Raw genomic sequence first — 21660 nt, forward strand, 5'->3', positions numbered from 1 at the left:
ATATTCCACGAAATGAAAGAATTTGCAAAAAATGCTCCTCTGGCTGTGTTGAAGATGAAATCCATTTTTTAACTAACTGTGAAAATTTTAAATCGGATAGAGATGCTCTCTTTGACTTTGTTTGCCAAAGAATTCCGAATTTTTCTATACTTGATAATCAGCATAAATTTATTTATTTATTAAACTGTGAAGACAATCAGGTCCTTAATGCTGTTGGTAAATTTATTAAAGTGAATATGAGTTAGTAATTGTATTGTAACTGTATGTAAAAAATTGTTTGTATCTATGTATCTATGCAAATCAATATTCTTTTGCCTTATTCATGTATGCTCTGTATGCCCCTTGTGGGCCCTTAATTGGAAATAAAATATGTTCTGTTCTGTTCTGTTCTATAAGAAAGAACTGGTTCCCGGAACTTCGGATGTACCAAAACAGGTACTTCCGATCTGACAAAAAGGCAAAATGTACCCTCCTTTTTAAATTGCATGCCATTTTTTTATTATTCAAATTTATCAGTCAAAAATTGTTCTACAATGATCACCAGTCATGCAGCTTTCATTTGATACCAAAATTAATAAAATACTCTAAATATTTTGAAAGTTATGTCCATGCGTAGGAACTATTTTGTGTTAAATATGTACTACTTTCTGGTATGTGCTTTCGGGCCCGAATTAGTGGTGTTACACCACAAGGAAATGGTCCTAAATCGGAATGATTTATATATTTCACTGCTTTGTTTTATACAAATTAGCATATAAATAGGTAATTCGAGTATAAAGCCGAGGTAAAGAAAATCTTCATAATTAGTTAAGCTGAAAATCTGTAAATACTTCACTTTTATATCTACTTTCGGTTTTCATTCACATAGAAATTCTAGAATATGTTTTCCTAGTTAATTATTTACTAAAAAATACAGATTTTCTAATGGCCTGGCATACAGACAAGAAATGAAAATGTGAATTTGTTTGATTTTAGTGACTCAAGTCAAATATATTAAGAATATACATGAAATATTTGTGACTGGACTACAATCAATTTAATTTTTCAGGAAAATAATCGGGAAATACTTTACTGGATCATCTTATTTTGTTCTTTTAGGGCTCAATTACTACTGAAAAGTCCAGTTGTTATGGAGGAAGATATTGATACAAACAATCAACTGTGGTTTTACATGTTAAATATAAACATTTGAAACAAAAAATGTGCGGACTTTTACATGTGATAGGTCGAAATCAAATTGAAATTCCAAAAGTTTTATAAGCTGTAAAATAAATTATCAAACATGCAATCGACAAGAAGTTTCTAAAGACCAAGTCATCTTTTGATAACAACCCATTATGATACCAATTTGATGTAAGTAACTACGTATAATCGTGACATATTCAAAGGCTTACCAATATGGCATCTAATGCTCTCTCACAAGAAGAGGAAAACTATGTACGAATGTCATTGTTACTCACTGGAATATCCCCACGTGCTGTTCGTGTCCTGTTTGATAAAGAATTTCCTCCAGCATCTATAAGTTTGACTGTAAATGATAAAAAAGTGAAACAAAAGCTGAATGACTTGAGAGGAAAAAGAGTTATTAACAAGGCACAGTGGGATCTCCTGTTTCCTACCAGTGGTAAGTATATCTTTCTTATCTCATTCAATAGTGTGGCACTACAATTAAACGAGAGAAGGGGGAACTTTGCGACCTGACATCTCAATTAAAAGTAATGGATCTTTTAAAAATGTTAAAAAATATATTATGTGGATGACTATTATGCCAAGATGGCGACAGACACCAATACTACCTAAAAGCTGGGAAAAATATATATTGTTCCTGCTGGTTCCTGCTGAACATGCTGAAAGCTAGTGCAAAGACAAAAACAACTATTTAAAAATCATGTATTCAATATACATGTATGATATATCAGTCAGAAAAAAATCAAATATTAATGAATTTAGTGCAAAGATGTCATTAACATTCAAAGAAAAACATGACTGAAGTTGGGTTATAATTTACTAAATCAATAATATTTTTACCATAGAACAATCATGACAATAGTCAATTATATAAGATTACAAAGTAAACAACATGAACACAAGGTCATGTTTTTCTCTGGCTGTTTATGACGTCTATACTCTAAATCCTTTGGATGTTGGATGTGTATGGATTGATAGTTTAGTCTTAGATGCATGATTTTTTTATTAGTTGTTAGTGGCTTTGAACTAGCTGTCAGATAACTGCGAGTGTGAGCCAAAATTTGTTCCTGTGAAAAAGGTTCCAGTGGAACTAATATCACAGGAAATATGTTCTGGGAGAACTTTTTTCATAGATAATTTCAATATAATTTGTTCCATCTCTATGAAATAAGTTCCACACTTTACCTGGTGAAATAAGTACCGGGTTGGTGAAATTTGTTCCTTACCTAGTGAAATAGGTTCCAGGTTTATGAGATTTGTTCCTTACCTGGTGAAATAAGTTCTGGGTTTGTGAAATTTGTTCCTCACCTGGTAAAATAAGTTCCTAGTCTGTGAAATATGTTCCACTGGTTAAACAGGTTATCTTATATACTGAACATTTGTCATCAATGAGTTTAAAGTTATCATTCAAGGGCATTATAAAAATAAGTATAATATATTGATAATATAATAAATGAGAAATGTAATTCATCCAATAAGAATCTTAAGGACAGTGACTATAGCAAATGTTTAATTATAAACGTAAAAAAATATTAAAATGACAGTCCCACTTTAAGCAGAAAAGAGTTGGATAAGAAAAATCTTTTAGAAAAAATTAAAGTCAAAGAACATGAACATATACATGATATATATGAACTAATTTGGAAAGGACGAAATAACTGATTAATGATTGTAAAAGACATGAAGAAACAAAAGACACACTCTGTTGAAACTGTTCCATGACAAGTACATGTATGACTAGAAACAGGGCCATGACAGTTAACAAGAACCAAGACGGAATACCACATAAAACATAGATACAAATTATGATAAATTACCACCACTTTATCCTGTAGAACTTTACAGTCATGCCTAAAATTGCACATGTATCCCATGCCAGCACACTCAGTACAGCATTTAGCTTGCTTTATAATTTAAGTGTAACAAGAAAATGTTTCGCTGTGCAATATGTTGCAAAGGTACATGTACTTATTTCAGTGAAAATAGGTTTGAGAAGAACTTATTCATTGGTTTCTTTGAAATATGTACATAGTGGTCTTAAACTAATATCACAGGAACTTATTTAAAACTTTTAATATTAACTGGAACAAAATTCATGGAGCTATATGATATTTGTTCCGGAACTTATTTCATATTTGGTCAAAAAAATAGTTCCGGAACAAATTTTACAGTGCTGGAACATATTTTCTGTGATATAAGTTCCGGCGGTACATATTTCCTATGAAATTTGTTCCAGCGGAACAAATGTCACGCCGGAACATATTTTTTGTTACACGAGTACTCTCAGATCTGTTCATTGTGTCTTTTTGTGTCGGGATGTATAAGTACCTGGCCACGTTCACTTATATTTTTGTCCATCTGATGAGTTAAGCCTTTTTCAACTGATTTTTATATGACCGCAAAAATTGAAAATTTTTTGGTCGTATATTGGTATCACGTTGGCGTTGTTGTCATCCGAATACTTTTAGTTTTCACACTCTAACTTTAGTAAAAGTGAATAGAAATCTATGAAATTTTAACACAAGGTTTATGACCACAAAAGGAAGGTTGGGATTGATTTTTGGAGTTTTGGTCCCAACATTTTAGGAATTAGGGGCCAAAAAAGGGCCCAAATAAGCATTATTCTTGGTTTTCGCACTGTAACTTTAGTTTAAGTAAATAGAAATCTATGAAATTTTAGGAATTAGGGGCCAAAAAAGGGCCCAAATAAGCATTATTCTTGGTTTTCGCACCATAACTTTAGTTTTAAGTAAATAGAAATCTATGAAATTTCAACACAAGGTTTATGACCATAAAAGGAAAGTTGGGATTGATTTTGGGAGTTTTGGTCCCAACAGATTAGGAATAAGGGGCCCAAAGGGTCCAAAATTAAACCTCCCCATTTCCATTCTCAATTTTATTTGTTTTATTTCATCAAAAATTGAATAATTGGGGTTCTTTGATATGCCGAATCTAACTGTGTCAGTAGATTCTTAATTTTTGGTCCTGTTTTCAAATTGGTCTACATAATAAGGTCCAAAGGGTCCAAAATTAAACTTAGTTTGATTTTAACAAAAATTGAATTCTTGGGGTTCTTTGATCATGCTGAATCTAAAAATGTACTTAGATTTTTTATTATTGGCCCAGTTTTCAAGTTGGTCCAAATCGGGGTCCAAAATTAAACTTTGTTTGAATTCATCAAAAATTGAATAATTGGGGTTCATTGATATGCCGAATCTAACTGTGTATGTAGATTCTTAATTTTTGGTCCCGTTTTCAAATTGGTCTACATTAAAGTCCAAAGGGTCCAAAATTAAACTTTAGTTTGATTTTAACAAAAATTAAATTCTTGGGCTTCTTTGATATATGCTGAATCTAAACATGTACTTAGATTTTTGATTATGGGCCCAGTTTTCAAGTTGGTCCAAATCAGAATCCAAAATTATTATATTAAGTATTGTGCAATAGCAAGAAATTTTCAATTGCACAGTACTCAGCAATAGCAAGAAATATTCAATTGCACAGTTTTGTGCAATAGCAAGAAATTTTCAATTGCGCAATAACAAGAAATCTTCAATTGCACAGTCTTGTGCAATAGCAAATATTTTCAATTGCACAGTATTGTGCAATAGCAAGAAATATCTAATTGCACAATATTGTGCAATAGCAAGAAATTTCAATTGGAGTTATCTTTCTTTGTCCAGAATAGTAGTTGAATAGTTTTATACAATATACACACAATGTATATTCACTTTTACTACCAACAGATAAATTAAAACAATCTTTACCATTCAGTGATTATAAACAAAATATTAAGCACATTTTTTTTACATTTTAATATTTTATGATGTATTTAAATGAGTAGTTATTGTTGCAAACTCCATTAGAAATTTGAATTGAGATTGGTTTTGGAATAAAGGAAAGAGGGATGTGAAAAAAAATTGGGGGGGGGGGTTAATTTTTCTCATTTCACTGATTTCATAAATAAAAAGAAAATTTCTTCAAACATTTTTTTGAGAGGATTAATATTCAACAGCATAGTGAATTGCTCAAAGGCAAAACAAAAATTTTAAGTTCATTAGACCACATTCATTCTGTGTCAGAAACCTATGCTGTGTCAACTATTTAAACACAATCCAAATTTAGAGCTGAATCCAGCTTGAATGTTGTGTCCATACTTGCCCCAACCATTCAGGGTTCAACCTCTGTGGTCGTATAAAGCTGCGCCCTGCGGAGCATCTGGTTATAGTTCGTTCTTATGTCATGTATGTTGTACTGTTATACCACTGTCCCAGGTTAGGGGAGGGTTGGGATCCCGCTAACCTGTTTAACCCTGCCACATTATTTATGTATGTGCCTGTCCCAAGTCAGGAGCCTGGTTGTCGTTTGTTTATGTGTTACATATATTTGTTTTTCATTCATTTTTTTTATATAAATAAGGCCGTTAGTTTTCTCGTTTGAATTGTTTTACATTGTTTTATCTGGGCCTTTTATAGCTGACTATGCGGTATGGGCTTTGCTCATTGTTGAAGGCCGTACGGTGACCTATAGCATGTATAGTTGTCAATGTCTGTGTCATTTTGGTCTCTTGTGGACAGTTGTCTCATTGGCAATCATACCACATCTTCTTTTTTATATTGTAAACTTTTAGAATATTTTGTTTTAAGGATTGATATTAAGTTAACCCAGATCATATCTAAATTTACAGGTCTGTTTAATAAACTGTTTAATGGATTACACTATCTTGTTTGGATAATTGTATAATCAAATTCAAAACCAAATATTTGCCTAAGGTGATCTTGGGGTAGAGTGTTAGCCTCAACTACAGGAGGTCGTGGGTTTGAACCTTGGCCAAATCAAACCAAAGGCTTAAAAATTGGTATTTGCTGCTTCTCCTCTATGTATATATAGATGTACATGGCATTAAGGAGTAAGAGCAAAAACTGGTTTGCCTGGGGGTCAGAATTATTTGTCACTCAAAAGGTCACATGTCTTCCTGTGAAATGTTACCTTGTGAACTACAATGTAGCATGCTAAAAATCTGCCTCAGCGTGTCTGTCTTGTACGAAGCAGGGTTGATATTTATATAAAATTAACGTCTGTGTGTCCTGAATATATTAATCAATTTGCCGCTGGATGTTAAGCAGCCAACCATTATCATCATCATACAAACCATATCTTTGCATCAATGAACATGATATATTAAAGAATTTGCTATAAAGTCAGTCTCACCACAAGTTTAGCAAATTTCAAATGTTTTTTAGCAACTTCAATAGTCTTTTCCAGCAAAATTTTGCATAATTGTTTGGAATATGCTAGATGCATGTTTTTTCCCAGAAAAGACTCATCAGTGTGCTCATATCAAATCAGTAGGACGTAAAATGAAATACAATGTTGCAGAGCATTTAACATTTAAAAATTTGAAAAATTGTGCCAATAACAACTTATGGCAATCCACGCCTGGTGTAAAACATATACTTCAGTGTTTCAAAAAATTCATTGCAGGGGCGTAACTGCCGTTAGGCACTTTAGGCACGTGCCTACACATAATTTTTTCACAAATATTTTTTTTTTGTTAAAAAAAATAATAAACAACGTTATATATAAATGAACTTCAGTGAAGTTGTCACAACTCTAATTATCGAATGTCATGTGTACACTAGTCTTGTCCTTAGTGAATGAATCATTGGATAGAATTGGATGTTTTTTTTTATGTGTGTACCTTATATAGAAACTATAAACTAGAACTTTGGTTCAGATCATTTCAATTCTATCAACAAAAACTTGAAAGAACCTCAACTTAGACACATGAATTTTTAATTAGTTGTTGTTAGTTTTCAACTAGCTTTCCACTTTGTCTTCACCCGACTTGCAAATGTTGGTCGTCCGTTTTGCTGTGCAGGATGTATAAATACGTAGTCACGTTTGGTCAGAATGGGGACATTTAATCTTATGCCTAGTTGTAGAGAGAATATGCCACTGTTTGAGGAGTTCGTGTTGGTCTACTAAAAGGCAAAGTTTCTGCTCCTATCCAATAATCCCTCATTTTCCAATACATGGCATTTTCAAATTTCCAGACCTTCGTCCTGTACAACACCTATTACAGGACTAAGTTCCCTGTTGTGTTTATTGTAAATAATCAATTTGTTTGGTTTTTTTTGGTTCTAAACTTGCATAAATATTTTACACTGGATGTTTAAAAATCAATCTATCAACTAGATTCCAGTAGTCGTGAGTCCCAGTAGTTTTGAGTACTCTCAGATCTAAGAGTAATGGCCACAATTATTCAAATTCCTAAGCAGGTAGGGATTTTACAGTAGAGCGGGATATAAAGAAATACGAATTTCTTGAATTTTGTTACGTTAGTATGAACAGAACAGAACTTTTGCATTAGGCATCGACTATGTGTGTATGTGTTTGTGTGGCTAGGGTGAAGCTTTAAGAATCAAAATATTGATGGTTGATGTCTTCCTAGCCAAAAGGATAGTGTTATTATATAGTATAATATCAGTGTTTATGTGCACATGCCTTTTTTTAATGAAGGATCGTCAATATGTACTATCCATTAAGTTAAACGTATATATCAATCATAACAGAATAGATTTGAAAATACCAAACAGGGTGTACTGCTTAATTAAAGGGATTCGCGGATCTAAGATGGGCAGTACATATTGTAAATATTTTTTTTAATATTTGATTTTCCAATTGTACTGCGTTATTTAATTCACCATTCAGATCACAGGCACTTGTCTCAGAAAAAAAAATACCTATATACCTTAATATAACATTAATATATATATTGTTATATTAAGGTATATAGGTAATTTTTTTTTCTGAGACAAGTGCCTGTGATCAGTCAGGGATATAACTCTATAGGGTTATTACAGGAAAATAACATACATTTGTTATTGTGGACTAAAAAATCAAAGAACTGTGATAACATATGTATGTTACATGTTTGAAAGGGACAATATACATCATAAGTTTAGTTAAAATGTATACAAGTTCTATTAATATTACTATTGTCTTTATGTATACTTAACTATTGAAAGATGTAGCAGTTCATAGTATTCCAATTTTCAATAGTACACCTATATGTTATTACAGAAAAAATATGCCTGTAATAACTAAAGGGTGTTATCACAGCTTCTCTATATCACTTCAAAACATTTGCTCAGACATAAATCATGCTTAATTACAATGTATTTAGATTTATTGTAAGAAATAATGACCAGAGCATGTAATGAGGTTCTGTGCAAGTTTCTCAGTAATTCCCAAGTGTCTTATATAATAAGTTACATTCCTTTAATAACTAAGCCTTGTTATCACAGCTAAGTTAATTCCTTAATAGCCTTGTCTCATTGATTAACCATGGATAATCAAAAATGTATTAATTCAATTTAAAAATAAATTATCAAGGCTATGCATTTAGTTTCTGCGCAAAGTCTCAATTGTTCCCTAGAGTCCACTATAGATTAACTAATTTTACAAATAACAAACATATGTTATAACAGATTTAGAAAATTTAAGGAAAAGTATCTGTAATAACACACACAAGTTATTTTCTGTAATAACCCTATAGAGTTATATCTCTGACTGGTGATTCAGATGTTATGGTAAATTATTCCTAATTCTTCGAACTTTTCATCATGAATATTATAATTTTCATGATTAAATGACCAGAAAATTTAATATTTTTGTGCATAAAATTTTGCAGCGAAAACGCTGAAATCCGTTTTCCGTCGGGGGTTTTCCCCCCCTGAACCCCCTACCAGGGCTCTGCCCTGGACCTGATGGGGGCCTTAAGCGTTCCCAAGACCCCCTGCCGATTTGTGCCTACAGTTGAATGAATGCCTAGCTACGCTCCTGCATTGTTTATAAACAGATAATTTACATAAAATCAAATTGATATGCCTTGTTGTAGAAACACTTTATTGATTTGAATAACTTTAGATAGTTATGATCGGATATATTAAAACTCAAATAATAAAATATTATACATGTATTGACTTGGGAATTATTATAGGCAGGATTCATGGTGATTCACATTTTAGCAAAGTATAAAAACTTTATTTGTTATTTGATTTCATGATGATTTGTCTAAAAATTCAAAGACGGTTTAAAAAAATTAACAACATTATCTTCAAGATTATTTGTTCTGTTACCAGGTATCACAGATTCTAAGACTTTTGATGTGACACTGATGATAGCATTGCTGAGGAACCTGTCAAACGTGCCCTTGACTCCTCCTATTAATGGATATGACAAACTACCTGTTGCTACAGAAACAACAGCTGCATCAGATTTAGCCAGAATTAAACATTATAGAAACTTACTGGCACATCTTAATGATGGCAAGGTAGATGGCGCATTATTCACTACAGCTTGGAAGGATATAAGCGACGTAAGTAAAACCTACAACTAAACGCTATAGAAACTTAATGTCACATCTTGATGATGGCAAGGTAGATGGCACATTATTTACCACAGCTTGGAAGGATATAAGTGATGAAAAAAGTAAAATCACAAACATACTGAACTCCTAATCACATGGCAAAATCAAATGACAAAACACATCAAAAGAATGGACAACAACTGTCATATTCCTGACTTGGTACACACATTTTCAAATGTAGAAAATAGTGGATTGAACCTGGTTCTATAGCGCTAGACCTCTCACTCGTATGACAGTCTCATCAAATTCCAATATATCTACAACGATGCAAGAACAAAACAGACATAATAAATAAAATAGTCAAAATATGGGTACAGCAGTCATCACTGTGTTACAATCTAAAAAAAAAAAATTTTACAAAAAAGTACAAAAGCATCTATATATAGCTATCAAATTAAAACATATTCATGTAAGTAGAACCTACATGTATAGTTAAACACTATAGAAACTTAATGTTACATTAATTTTTCATAATGTATATAGAACTTGCTATATCAAAGGTTACTTAAGGTCAAAAATTTTGGTTTCAGTTGCAAACCCCATGTCTTAAGGGACAGATCATGTCTTCTCTAGATCTTGCGAACTGTTATGATTACAAAGTTTATACTTGACCAAACACTAGAGTGTGTAATGACATATATACAATTTTTTCTGTCAAAGGTCTGTCTGTTGGTGTGTCGTCCCTAACAAATTGTGTCTGCTCTATATCATGTATATAACTTTAAAAGGTGCTTCATATATCAGTTCTTATTCATACAAATTTGTGAGCACATATTATTGGCATCAATGTTGAAATGGGAGCCATCTCTGTGAACAATGTTCACAGAGATGGCTCCCATTTCATTGTTATTTAGCTACGTATAATAAAGATTAAAAAGGAGAGTTTTGGGTATAATGTCAACGGGATATTACATGGTACAGTCATTCTGAAATAATAAATGTAATCAGGGTATTTATACCCTACACAACAAACTTGCAAGGGGTATGCTTTTTTGTCCTTTCTATCTGTTTTTCTGTTAACCAGAGGATATATGTATATTCAAACCTCATAAGTGGAAAAACAGACAAAACGTGATAAATCACCAACACACCAAACACAACCTATAAAACTGAAAAGACAGGACAACATGAACCTCATCTAAATCAAGGGGTGATTTAATGTATTCTAGAATGGTGACCAGACCCTGCTTCACATGTGACACCTGTTGTGTTGCTAATGTAAGTTTAAAGTGATCAGTCTAAATTGGTGGGTCACATTCAAGGAAATGTGGACAGGACGGCCATTAAGACAAATGAAACATATCCATTGTCTTCCGTGAAACATAAATTCAATAATGATATCGACATATCAGACTCAACCATATTGGGATGGCATTTTAAAAAGTTTTGGAAAAAATGATTTCAGTTTTACTTCTTTGTATTCTCGGTCTTGTTTCAACATTGTTCAATAATTTCCTTGTAAGCAACAAACTTTTTTTGCGGAAATCATGATAGGAAATGCAAAATCTGGGATATTGTATCAATTGAGATACAGTATATACTACATATGCAGGCGCTGTTGGAATGTTGCTACATTAGAATGGAATGTTCACAATTGGAAACTAAAATCATCACTTCTGTCTAAAAGTTTTATTTTTCTCATTGTTAATTTTCTAGATGTAAATCAAGATATGAGGCAGAATTCTTATATCTATTTACTGAATGTTTTGTTTGCTTAATTTCAAGTTTGATGGGATAGATGCATTCAACTATCCCCAAACTTTGAATTATTTAGTGCGAGGACATTAGCTGTATAGTTATTAGGGGAATGCAAAGTTAAATATCCAAGCTTGCTTCTTTTCATTCTTCCAAGGAAACCTGTGTATGAATATAAAGAGAAGATGTGGTATGATTGTCAATGAGACAATTCATCCCACTATCCCTTTATCAAGCAGTTTATGCCATAACAAAGAATAGATTTGTTTGCCCAAACCCTACCTACCCAGGAAAAAGCTGCCTACTCAAAATCTTTTATTGTCCTAATTTGAAGAAGTTTTTTTTTAATCAAATAAGCATGAAGACTAATAAACATCTGATACTTCAATTTCTTTTTGTGGAAAAAAGGAAATGCCTATACCTACCTACCCACTGTCTCAACCTTTTTAAAATATTTTTAAGTGTGGCCTTATCATGCTTATGTAATGTTATTTTCGCAAAACAAAATGTTAAACTTACTTAGACAACTAGTTTGTTTTCTTTTCAAGGCTGTTCTTAGAATAGGAGGGAATGCAATGAAACAAGAATGTGATCAGTTGATGACAAAACCACTGGACATGTCAAGCCAAGAAATATTACGAGACTTAAACCAGGCTAAAGTGGACATTGAATTAATTAAACAAACACATGAAACACTTGATACAGAATTAAAACAAGATATAAAAAATTTGAAAAGATCTCATAATTTGTTACAGCACAAACAAAATGTATCAAATCAGCAGGCGAAGAGATTTAAAAAAGATGTGAATAGGTTGGAGCTAGATTACATAAATGTAAATGTGGATGTGAAAAAGCTCAAATCTACTTCTGAGGATCCAGTTCCATGCACTAGAAGAGGTACAAAAAATGTATTCAATTTAGTTTTTGAACTACCAACCCTAAAGTAGAACTTATTAACATGATAAGTGACTTGTATTTTTAACAAAATTTGAAATGGGAAAAGATATTTTATAAAAAAGGGAGAGGTTTGTAAAAAAATTTACATTTTTCTTTGATATGCTTAATTTAACCGTATCTAGACTTATAAATTTACTCTTTGGTCCGTTTTCAAATTGGTAAAAAAAGGTCCAAAGTGTCCTAAATTAAACTTTAGTTTGATTTTATCAATTATTGAATTCCTTGGGTTCTTTGATATGCTGAATCTAGCTGTTTGTTTAGATTTTTGATTTCAGTACCGGTTTAATATGTTGATTCTACCCATGTATTTTGATTTCCAATGTTGGGACTCCTTTGTCAAATTGGTCGACATTGAGGGCCAAATATTTCACAATTAAACTTTGTTTGTTTTTACCAAAAACTAAATAAGTTGGGTTCTATGACAAATGTATGATATGCCAAATCTAACATTGTATTTCGATGTTATAATTTTGGGCCCTATTTTCAAAATGTTACACATTAAGGTCCAAATGGTCCAAAATTTCATAAAAAGTTAAATTCATGTGGTTCTTTAATATGCTGAATCTAAGCGTGAATTTAGATTTTTGAGTTTGTTCCCTGTTTTTGATCTACATACAGGTCCAAAGGGTCCAAAATTGAACTTTAATTATATTTTAACAAAAATTGAAATCTTATGGTTCTTTGACATGTTTTATATTTTCATATTTTGGGCCAAGTTTTCTGGTTTTTTTTCCTAATCGGGGTCCAAAATTAAACTTTGATTTAAAAAAAGAAATGTATTCTTGCGGTTCTTTGATATGCTGAATCTAATAGATATAAGAAGATGTGGTATGAGTGCCGATGAGACAGCTTTCCACCCAAGTATCAATATGTAAAAGTAAATCAATATAGGTCAAAGTACATTGTGAAACTGCCTATTCTAGAGGTGGCGTGAATCAGATGTGGATACTTAAAAATTCCAAAGATCTTTTAGAGTACATACAATCTAACTCTCTTTCATCTTGTAACAGTATTAAAACATTTGACTTCTCTACTCTTTACACAAGTATTCCACATTCCAAACTTAAAGACAAATTAAAAGAGCTGGTATTACTTTGCTTCATAAAAAAGAATGGCCAACGTAGATACAAGTATCTTGTCTTAGGGAGGGATAAATCCTACTTTGTAAAGAATCACTCTGATTCAAACAAAAAATTCTCTGAAACCGATATTATCAAGATGCTTGATTTCTTGATTGACAACATATTTGTTACGTTCGGAGGACGTGTTTTTCAACAGACTGTCGGCATACCAATGGGAACAAACTGTGCCCCTCTACTTGCTGACTTGTTTCTTTATTATTATGAGGCTGACTTCATGCAGGAACTTCTTAGGAAGAAAGATAAGAAGTTAGCAATATCCTTTAACTCTACTTTCCGCTATATAGATGACGTTCTTTCACTAAACAATTCAAAATTTGGTGACTATGTGGAACGCATCTATCCCATCGAATTGGAGATAAAGGATACTACAGATACAGTTAAGTCAGCTTCATATCTTGACTTACATCTAGAAATTGACAATGAGGGTCGGTTGAAGACAAAACTTTACGACAAAAGAGATGATTTCAGCTTTCCAATTGTGAACTTTCCATTTCTAAGTAGCAACATTCCAGCAGCACCTGCATACGGGGTATATATCTCTCAAATGATACGATATTCCCGTGCTTGCATTTCCTATCATGATTTTCTTGATAGAGGGTTACTGCTCACAAGGAAGCTATTAAATCAAGAGTTCCAAATGGTGAAGTTGAAATCATCCCTTCGTAAATTTTACGGACGCCATCACGAGTTGGTTGACCGTTATGGAATAACCATTTCACAAATGATATCGGATATGTTCCTCACGTCGTAACTACAATCCCCTTCCCTTTCATGAATTTGACCTACCGAATTAGACTATTTACCGGATTTGTAATCACATAAGCAACACGACGGGTGCCGCATGTGGAGCAGGATCTGCTTACCCTTCCGGAGCACCTGAGATCACTCCTAGTTTTTGGTGGGGTTCGTGTTGTTTATTCTTTAGTTTTCTATATTGTGTTATGTGTACTATTGTTTTTCTGTTTGTCTTTTTCATTTTTAGCCATGGCGTTGTCAGTTTGTTTTAGATTTATGAGTTTGACTGTCCCTTTGGTATCTTTCGTCCCTCTTTTTTTTTTCTCTTCAACACGGAACCTTGGCTCACACCAAACAGCTAGCTATAAGGGCTGTATTTAAATTTTGAACATTGGACCGTTAAAGGTAAATTTCATATTTCAAATTCATTGAAATTTTTAAGTTCTTATTAAACTATATTCATTCTCTGCCAGAAACCTATGTTGTGTGAAATATTTAATCAATCCAAATTCAGAGCTGTATCACGAAAGCTTAAATGTTGAGTCCATGCTTGCCGCAACTGTGCAGGGTCGGACCTCTGTGGTCATATCAAGTTGCGCCCTGCTAAGAGCTGTTTATATTATTTTGAGATATCCAGAACCACACAATATATACTTTTATTAAGCCTAATAGGTCAACTATTTTTGGTGTATATTGATGTTCGTTTCTAATAGATACTATCAGAATTAGGTCAACTTTATTTGATGTCTGAAATGATTGTAAGGTTTACATGGTTGTCCGTCATTGTTCATATGACCTTGACTTCATTATACATCACACAACAAAGTTGCCTAGTGTATAATGTTTCTGACCCGTCTGTCCATTCGTCAGTTCTTTAGTCATGTTCTTGTCATCACAACTTCTCTGAACCACACTGTATAATTTTATGAAACTTTGTAGTTAATTAGAACATACTATGTAGATGTGCATATTGACAGGAAATTATACTAACAGACTTTAGAAACCCAACACCTAAATAAATCGGACGTTTTTAAATTAAATAAATAATATATTAGACAAATTCATCGTATATACCAATACTTAATCAATCTTTCAACGTTACAGACAAAATTTACAGTCAATCGAAAACCCAATGACGTAATGTTCCTTGTTGAAATACTGTGGTTAACACTTACAGTCTGGTTTTAGATCTTCAGTATCGGGTGTGGCCACAGTTGTTTCGTAGGATAGCTTCTAAAGAGCAGGTCATTCAATAACATCTACTCCATTCAAATTCATGAAGTTTTGAGTCAAGCTAGCGGTATGTGCACGCGCATTATCATGTTGGAATGTTAATTGATTGAACTGTCCATAACGTCGTAGCTCTGGAACAACAACTGACTGCAAAATTTCATCAATGTAGCGTCTATCTATTTTAATGTGCCATTGAAAATAACCAACCGTATCCAAAAATTGTTGTTAATAGAGCCCCATACCATTACACCTCTGCCACTAAATCTGTCATGTATAAGAACACAGATATCTGAGCGTAGCATTCATTTTCTCTTCTGTAGATTCTCATTCTACCGTCCGCAAAACTTGCATTGAACCATGATTCATCAGAAAACACCACACGATTCTCTACTGCTGCAGTTGTTGCTTGGCCCATTGTTGTTGATTTCGTCTATGACACAAAGTCATAATAAGTCCTTTTTAGAGCATCCTACAGTGAATTTGACGACATTTCAGTATACAGGACACTGATTTAGCATTAATTGCTCTGCCATAGCGTCCAATAATTTGGTTTGCGGCTGAGGTCGCCGTCGTGAAACCATTCTGCAAATGGCATACTATGATGGCATTTTGTTGGTGCTGCGTCGTTATTTGCGGTTGTCCGGGTCTCAGACGATCTTTAACTGCTCCTGTTTATCTGTAGTGTTGACATAGAAGCCTTCTTTTTGAATTGCTAACATTAAAATGTCTTGAAACAGCACATTGACTTATTTCTGTCTGTAACATTCGGATGGCTTGATTACGATTTTCATCACTTAGTCGCCACATTGTGAAATCCCAAAAAGTTCAATTGGTTAAAGGAAAGCAAAGGATGTAACACATCTTTAGGACAATAAAACCAATTTAAAATTTATTCAGCTACCCGCCATCCATCGTCGAACATTTCATGCTCCCCTCACCCCAAAATTACCTGGCTTACTCAGGTAAGAAAATAATTGATTTTTACTCACCAGATAGATGTAGGACTGTCGTAAATAACAAAACAAATAATATTTATGCCCCGCTGTTGCGGAGGGGGCATTAAAAGAGGGACGAAAGATACCAAAGGGACAGTCAAACTAATAAATCTAAAATAAACTGACAGCGCCATGGCTAAAAATGAAAAAGACAAACAGACAAACAATAGTACACATGACACAACATAGAAAACTAAAGAAAAAACAACACGAACCCCACCAAAAACTAGGGGTGATCTCAGGTGCTCCAGAAGGGTAAGCAGATCCTGCTCCACATGTGGCACCCGTCGTGTTGCTGATGTGATAACAAATCCGGTAAATAGTCTAGGTCACATTCATGAAAGGGAAGGGGATTGTAGTTACGATGTAAGGAACATATCCGATATCATTTGTGAAACGGCATTAAGTTTTACCCTTGTCCGTCTGTACGTACGTCCCAAAATTGGTTTCCGTTCTCTTACTTTAGTTTGCTTCAACCGAATGTTATGAAATAATGATTAATGCTTATTACCAAAAAACACAGATCAAGTTTGAATTTTGGTGGCCTAACTTTTACCGTTCTAGAGTTATGCCCCTTTACAAATGGAAAATTGTTCAATTTTTCGTATCTGTTCTCTAACTTTAGTTTGCCAGAACCATTGATATTATGAAACTTATACACAATTCTTATTACCACGAAACACAATTTAAATCAAATTTGAATTTTGGTGGCATCACTTTAACTGTTTTAGAGTTATGCCCCTTTACAAATGGAAAAATTGCTGAAAAGTTGGTTTCTGTTTTAATTACTTTAGTTTGCCTCATCCAAATGTTATTAAACTTATGAACAATGCTAATTACCACAAAATACAGATTAAGTTCGAATTTAGGTGGCGTCATTTTTATCGTTATAGAGTTAAGCTACGTTCTCTAACTTAAGTTTGCCTGAAATAAATGTTATGAAACTTATAATCAATGCTTATTACCAAACTCAGATTAAGTACATATTTGGGTAGCGTCACTGTTACAGTTCTTGAGTTATGTCCCTTAATGATGATATTCAATTTTCTAAATTATTTTCGAAAATAGTAAAATATAAATGAGGAATGTGTCCATGGGACACAGATGATGCCCCCCATCATCTGTGTCCCATGGACACATTCCTCATTTATATTTTACTATTTTCGAAAATAATTTAGAAAATTGGTGTTGCGTTTCTAAAGTTGGTCAATATATGATTAAATTAAACTCCTATAAAACCACACAGCAGAATTTTATGAAACTTTGGAGTTAATGAGGACACACTATGTAGATGTGAATATCCACAGAAATTATGATTCAAATCTATTTTCTAGGAGTTATACCCCTATGAACTTAAAATTTGGACTAAACTGATATAACAGTTTGTCATCACAACTCCTGTGAAAACAAACAACAGATGAAACTTTTAGTAAATGAGGACATAATATGTAAAAGTGTATATTCACTAGAAATTTTTATCAATGAGTTTGAGTCTTAAAAATTAGGAATCTGATGAGATTTTGCCCAGTTACAATGTTGGCGTGGAGTATGTGCTCACAAAGGTTCGTTGATTTTCATAAATCATTGATGCTGTAAAGTTTAGTGATACCGGTAGTAAGATTATAAGACTGTTATCTTTAATACTTTCAATTTACAATTCAGTCTCTTTGACTCATTCTCCATTTCCATTCTCAATTTTATTATTCAAATTAAGCAGAACAGAAATAATATTGCTCCCATCACTTAATGCATTATGCATTTACCATCATCTGAGGCATTCTGAGTCACAAATAAGAAAAATACAAAGTTGAATTAATACTTTATTGTTTTTTAAATTATCTTTGGTAATAACTTACTCCTTGATGTTTCAGAGCAAATTAGTAAGCAGTTGGATGAGTGGCAGAAGAATGCTGATAACTTTGTTGAAACCAGAGCTGCGAAATATGTGTTGAAAGGTATCAAGGAAAACAGTTGTCTCACTATTACAGCTAGTTCTGGTGTTGGAAAGACATCCATTTTACGTCATGTGGCGTTAAAAATGAAAGAAAAAGAAGGGTATGATGTACTACCAGTTACTTATCCAAATGATATTATCCAGTTTAATAATCCAAATCAGAAAACACTGTTTGTAATTGATGACTTTTGTGGGACTTATTCCATAAACCAGTCCGACCTTGACAATTGGGAATCAGTTATGGAACAAATAAAGATGTTGATTGAAAACAAATTAACAAAAATTATTGTCGCGTGTCGATTACAAGTGTACCAGGACGAAAAGTTTGAACCTTTATCCATTTTCAGGACATCTGTTTGTAACCTAAGGACAAAAGATTTGTGTTTATCAGAGACAGAGAAAACGTCAATAGCAGAAATATATCTGAAAACAAAATCATCAGAGATTATTCAGTACTGTAATTTATATGATTTCTTTCCACTTCTCTGTAAATTGTAAAATGAAAGTCCCAAGGTCAATATAACAGAATTCTTCAAAAATCCATTTTCGGTATACGAAACTGAAATTAACAAGCTTAATAAAAAAGGTCATTATAGAAAATACTGTGCAATGGCTTTGTGTGTTATGTTTAACAACAACTTAAAGGAGGAAATGTTTTCAGAAGAGATAAATGTAGAAACAAGAAAGATCATTAAGGAAACATGTGAGGCATGCAGATTGGACAGAGGCACATCACGACTTGTTCTACTTGATGAACTAAACTCACTTGAACACACTTTTATAAAGAAAGAACATGGTATATTTAAAACAAAACATGATAAGTTATTTGACTTTCTTGCATACTATTTTGGACAAAAAATGATCCAGTGTATAATCAGAAATGCACATTCTGTTTTCATTATGCAGAGACTTTTACTAGAAAGGAAAGATTACATGGATCAGTTTATTACTATTGTACCACAGAAATACCATCAGATGTATATGCAGAGAATGATTGATGACTGGTCAATTGGTAAAGTAAAATGTGTGTTCAGGAATATAAACTTGAAGATACAAGAGTTCAGACACAAATTCCTATGTTATCTAAAAAAATGTAAAAAATCACTTCAGAGGCAATTAGCGCTGAAAATAGATGTAAATACTAAAGATACTGCACTGATACTATGTTCTTTGTATGCTGATATTCCTTTTATTCATTGGTGTATTAACCATGGTGTTTGTGTTAACCTGTGTAACTGTAGAGGTGCGAGTCCTTTGTATGCAGCTACAATTAATGGTCATAAAGAAATAGTAAAGTTATTACTGGACAACAAGGCAGACATTAATAAGTGTAAAGATAATGGAGTATCTCCTTTGTTTGCTGTTTGTCAGAATAATCATATAGAGATAGTAAAGATATTACTGGACAACAAGGCAGACATTAATAAGTGTAAAGATGATGGAGTATCTCCTTTCTTTATTGCTTGTCATAACAATCATATAGAGATAGTAAAGATATTACTGGACAACAAGGCAAACATTAATAAGTGTACAGATACTGGAGTATCTCCTTTGTATATTGCTTGTCGGAATAATCATATAGAGACAGTAAAGATATTATTGGACAACAAGGCAGACATTAATAAGTGTGATGCTAATGGAGCATCTCCTTTGCATTTTGCTTGTCGGAATAATCATATAGAGATAGTAAAGATATTACTGGACAACAAGGCAGACATTGATAAGTCTACAGATAATGAGGGAGTATCTCCTTTGCATGTTGCTTGTCATAACAATCATATAGAGACAGTAAAGGTATTACTGGACCACAAGGCAGACATTAATAAGTGTTTTGCTAATGGAGTATCTCCTTTGTATATTGCTTGTCATAATAATCATATAGAGACAGTAAAGTTATTACTGGATAACAATGCAGACATTAATAAGTGTACAGATGATGGAGAATCTCCCTTATTTGTTGCTTGTGCGGAAAATCATATAGAGATAGTAAAGGTATTACTGGACAACAATGCAAACATTAATAAGTGCACAAATAATGGTATCTCACCCAAACAAATTGCCAGTGATAAAGGATATAATGGCATACTTGCTGTCATTAACACAAATATTCAAAAAGAGGAGGTTATATATCAAAGAAAATAAAACGAATATCAAAATATAAATTGTGATTTGGCAATTAAAGATTTCAGAAAGGAAATTTTGTCTACAAATAGAATTGTAATGATGACTGAGTGCTTTATTCAAATCAAATTTTTTTTTTAATTTGTTATTTTTTGTTCAATCATTGTATGAGAGTTTGTTTTTTTGTAGTGAAATTTATTCATGTTTTTGATTTGAAAACATATTCTTTGATATGAAATAATTTGTTTACGACCGAAAAAAAAATTTTGGGATCGTATAATGGTATGATGTGATCGTCTTCTGCGTCGTCCGAAAACATATTGGTTTCTGGCCAATAACTTTAGTTTAAGTAAATAGATCTTTATGAAATTTTTTCAGAAGGTTCAATACCACAAAAAAAAGGTTGGGATTGATTTTTTGGATGATGGTCCTAACCGTTTAAGAATAAGGGACCCAAAAGGTGCCAAAAACAAGCATTTTTTAGCTCACCTAAGGATAAAAACTTGTGTATTAGTATTTCAATTGCTCTGAAATTGTACCACAATGTTTAAAACCACAAGTTGAAGGTTTGGATTGATTAAAGGGGTTATGGGTCCAAATTTTAGGAATTAAGGGCCAAAAAGGGGCCAATAACAAGCTTTTACCAGTTTCAAGACAATAACTTGTGTGTTATTGTATGGATCTCTCTAAAACTAAACCACAATGTTCCATATAACAAAGGGGAGGCTGGGAATAGGTTTTGGATTAATTGCCCAAAATATGTAGGAATTAGGAGCCAAAAAAGGGCCAAAAGATTCTAGTTTCCAAACAATAACTTGTGTTTAAGTGTGTGGATCTCTCAGAAGAGAGTACTACAAGATTCCATACTTCAAAGGAACAGTTATTGTTTAAAGGGAGAGTTTCAATATGTTGAGGGGGGGGGGGGGGGGGGGATTTTGTTAACAATTTTTTTCAGGGATTCTAGGGGGATTCCTTTTTTCAAAAAATGTTCGAATTTTGAAAAGTTTCAAGAAGAAATCTTCATTTGCACAGTATTGTGCAATAGATTTGCTAGATCTTTGACTACATTTATTTTGTGACAAAAACCTTTATTATGTCAAAAATTTTACCACAATCCAAATTCAGGCATTATCAAGCTTTAATATTATGACCAAAGTTGCCTCAACCGTTCAGGGTTCGAACACTTCGGTAGTATAAAGCTGCGTC

At 32.9% G+C, this 21660-nt stretch overlaps 3 protein-coding genes across 4 annotated transcripts in view; 2 read left to right on the forward strand and 1 right to left on the reverse strand.

Annotated features, from left to right (window-relative positions):
- Positions 1-21660, reverse strand: part of LOC139492001 (uncharacterized) — a 275234-nt gene that overhangs the window by 62394 nt on the left and 191180 nt on the right. The gene's annotated exons all lie outside the window — the stretch shown is intronic.
- Positions 685-19122, forward strand: LOC139492000 (uncharacterized). Of its 2 annotated transcripts, none has more exons than XM_071280023.1 (5): positions 685-762; positions 1099-1624; positions 9336-9571; positions 11866-12214; positions 18251-19122. In XM_071280023.1, the coding sequence occupies exons 2-5, from the start codon at positions 1399-1401 to the stop codon at positions 18829-18831; spliced, it is 1392 nt and encodes a 463-aa protein (XP_071136124.1). In that variant the 5' UTR covers positions 685-762; positions 1099-1398; the 3' UTR covers positions 18832-19122. The 2 variants fall into 2 exon arrangements, with proteins under 2 accessions (XP_071136124.1, XP_071136123.1); XM_071280022.1 differs by having other exon boundaries at positions 685-784; positions 18251-18831.
- Positions 18943-21374, forward strand: LOC139491999 (ankyrin-1-like). The gene has a single exon (XM_071280021.1). The coding sequence runs from the start codon at positions 18943-18945 to the stop codon at positions 20473-20475; it is 1533 nt and encodes a 510-aa protein (XP_071136122.1). The 3' UTR covers positions 20476-21374.

This window comes from Mytilus edulis, chromosome 10 (assembly GCF_963676685.1).
Source record: "Mytilus edulis chromosome 10, xbMytEdul2.2, whole genome shotgun sequence".
Classification (NCBI taxonomy): Eukaryota; Metazoa; Mollusca; class Bivalvia; order Mytilida; family Mytilidae; genus Mytilus; species Mytilus edulis.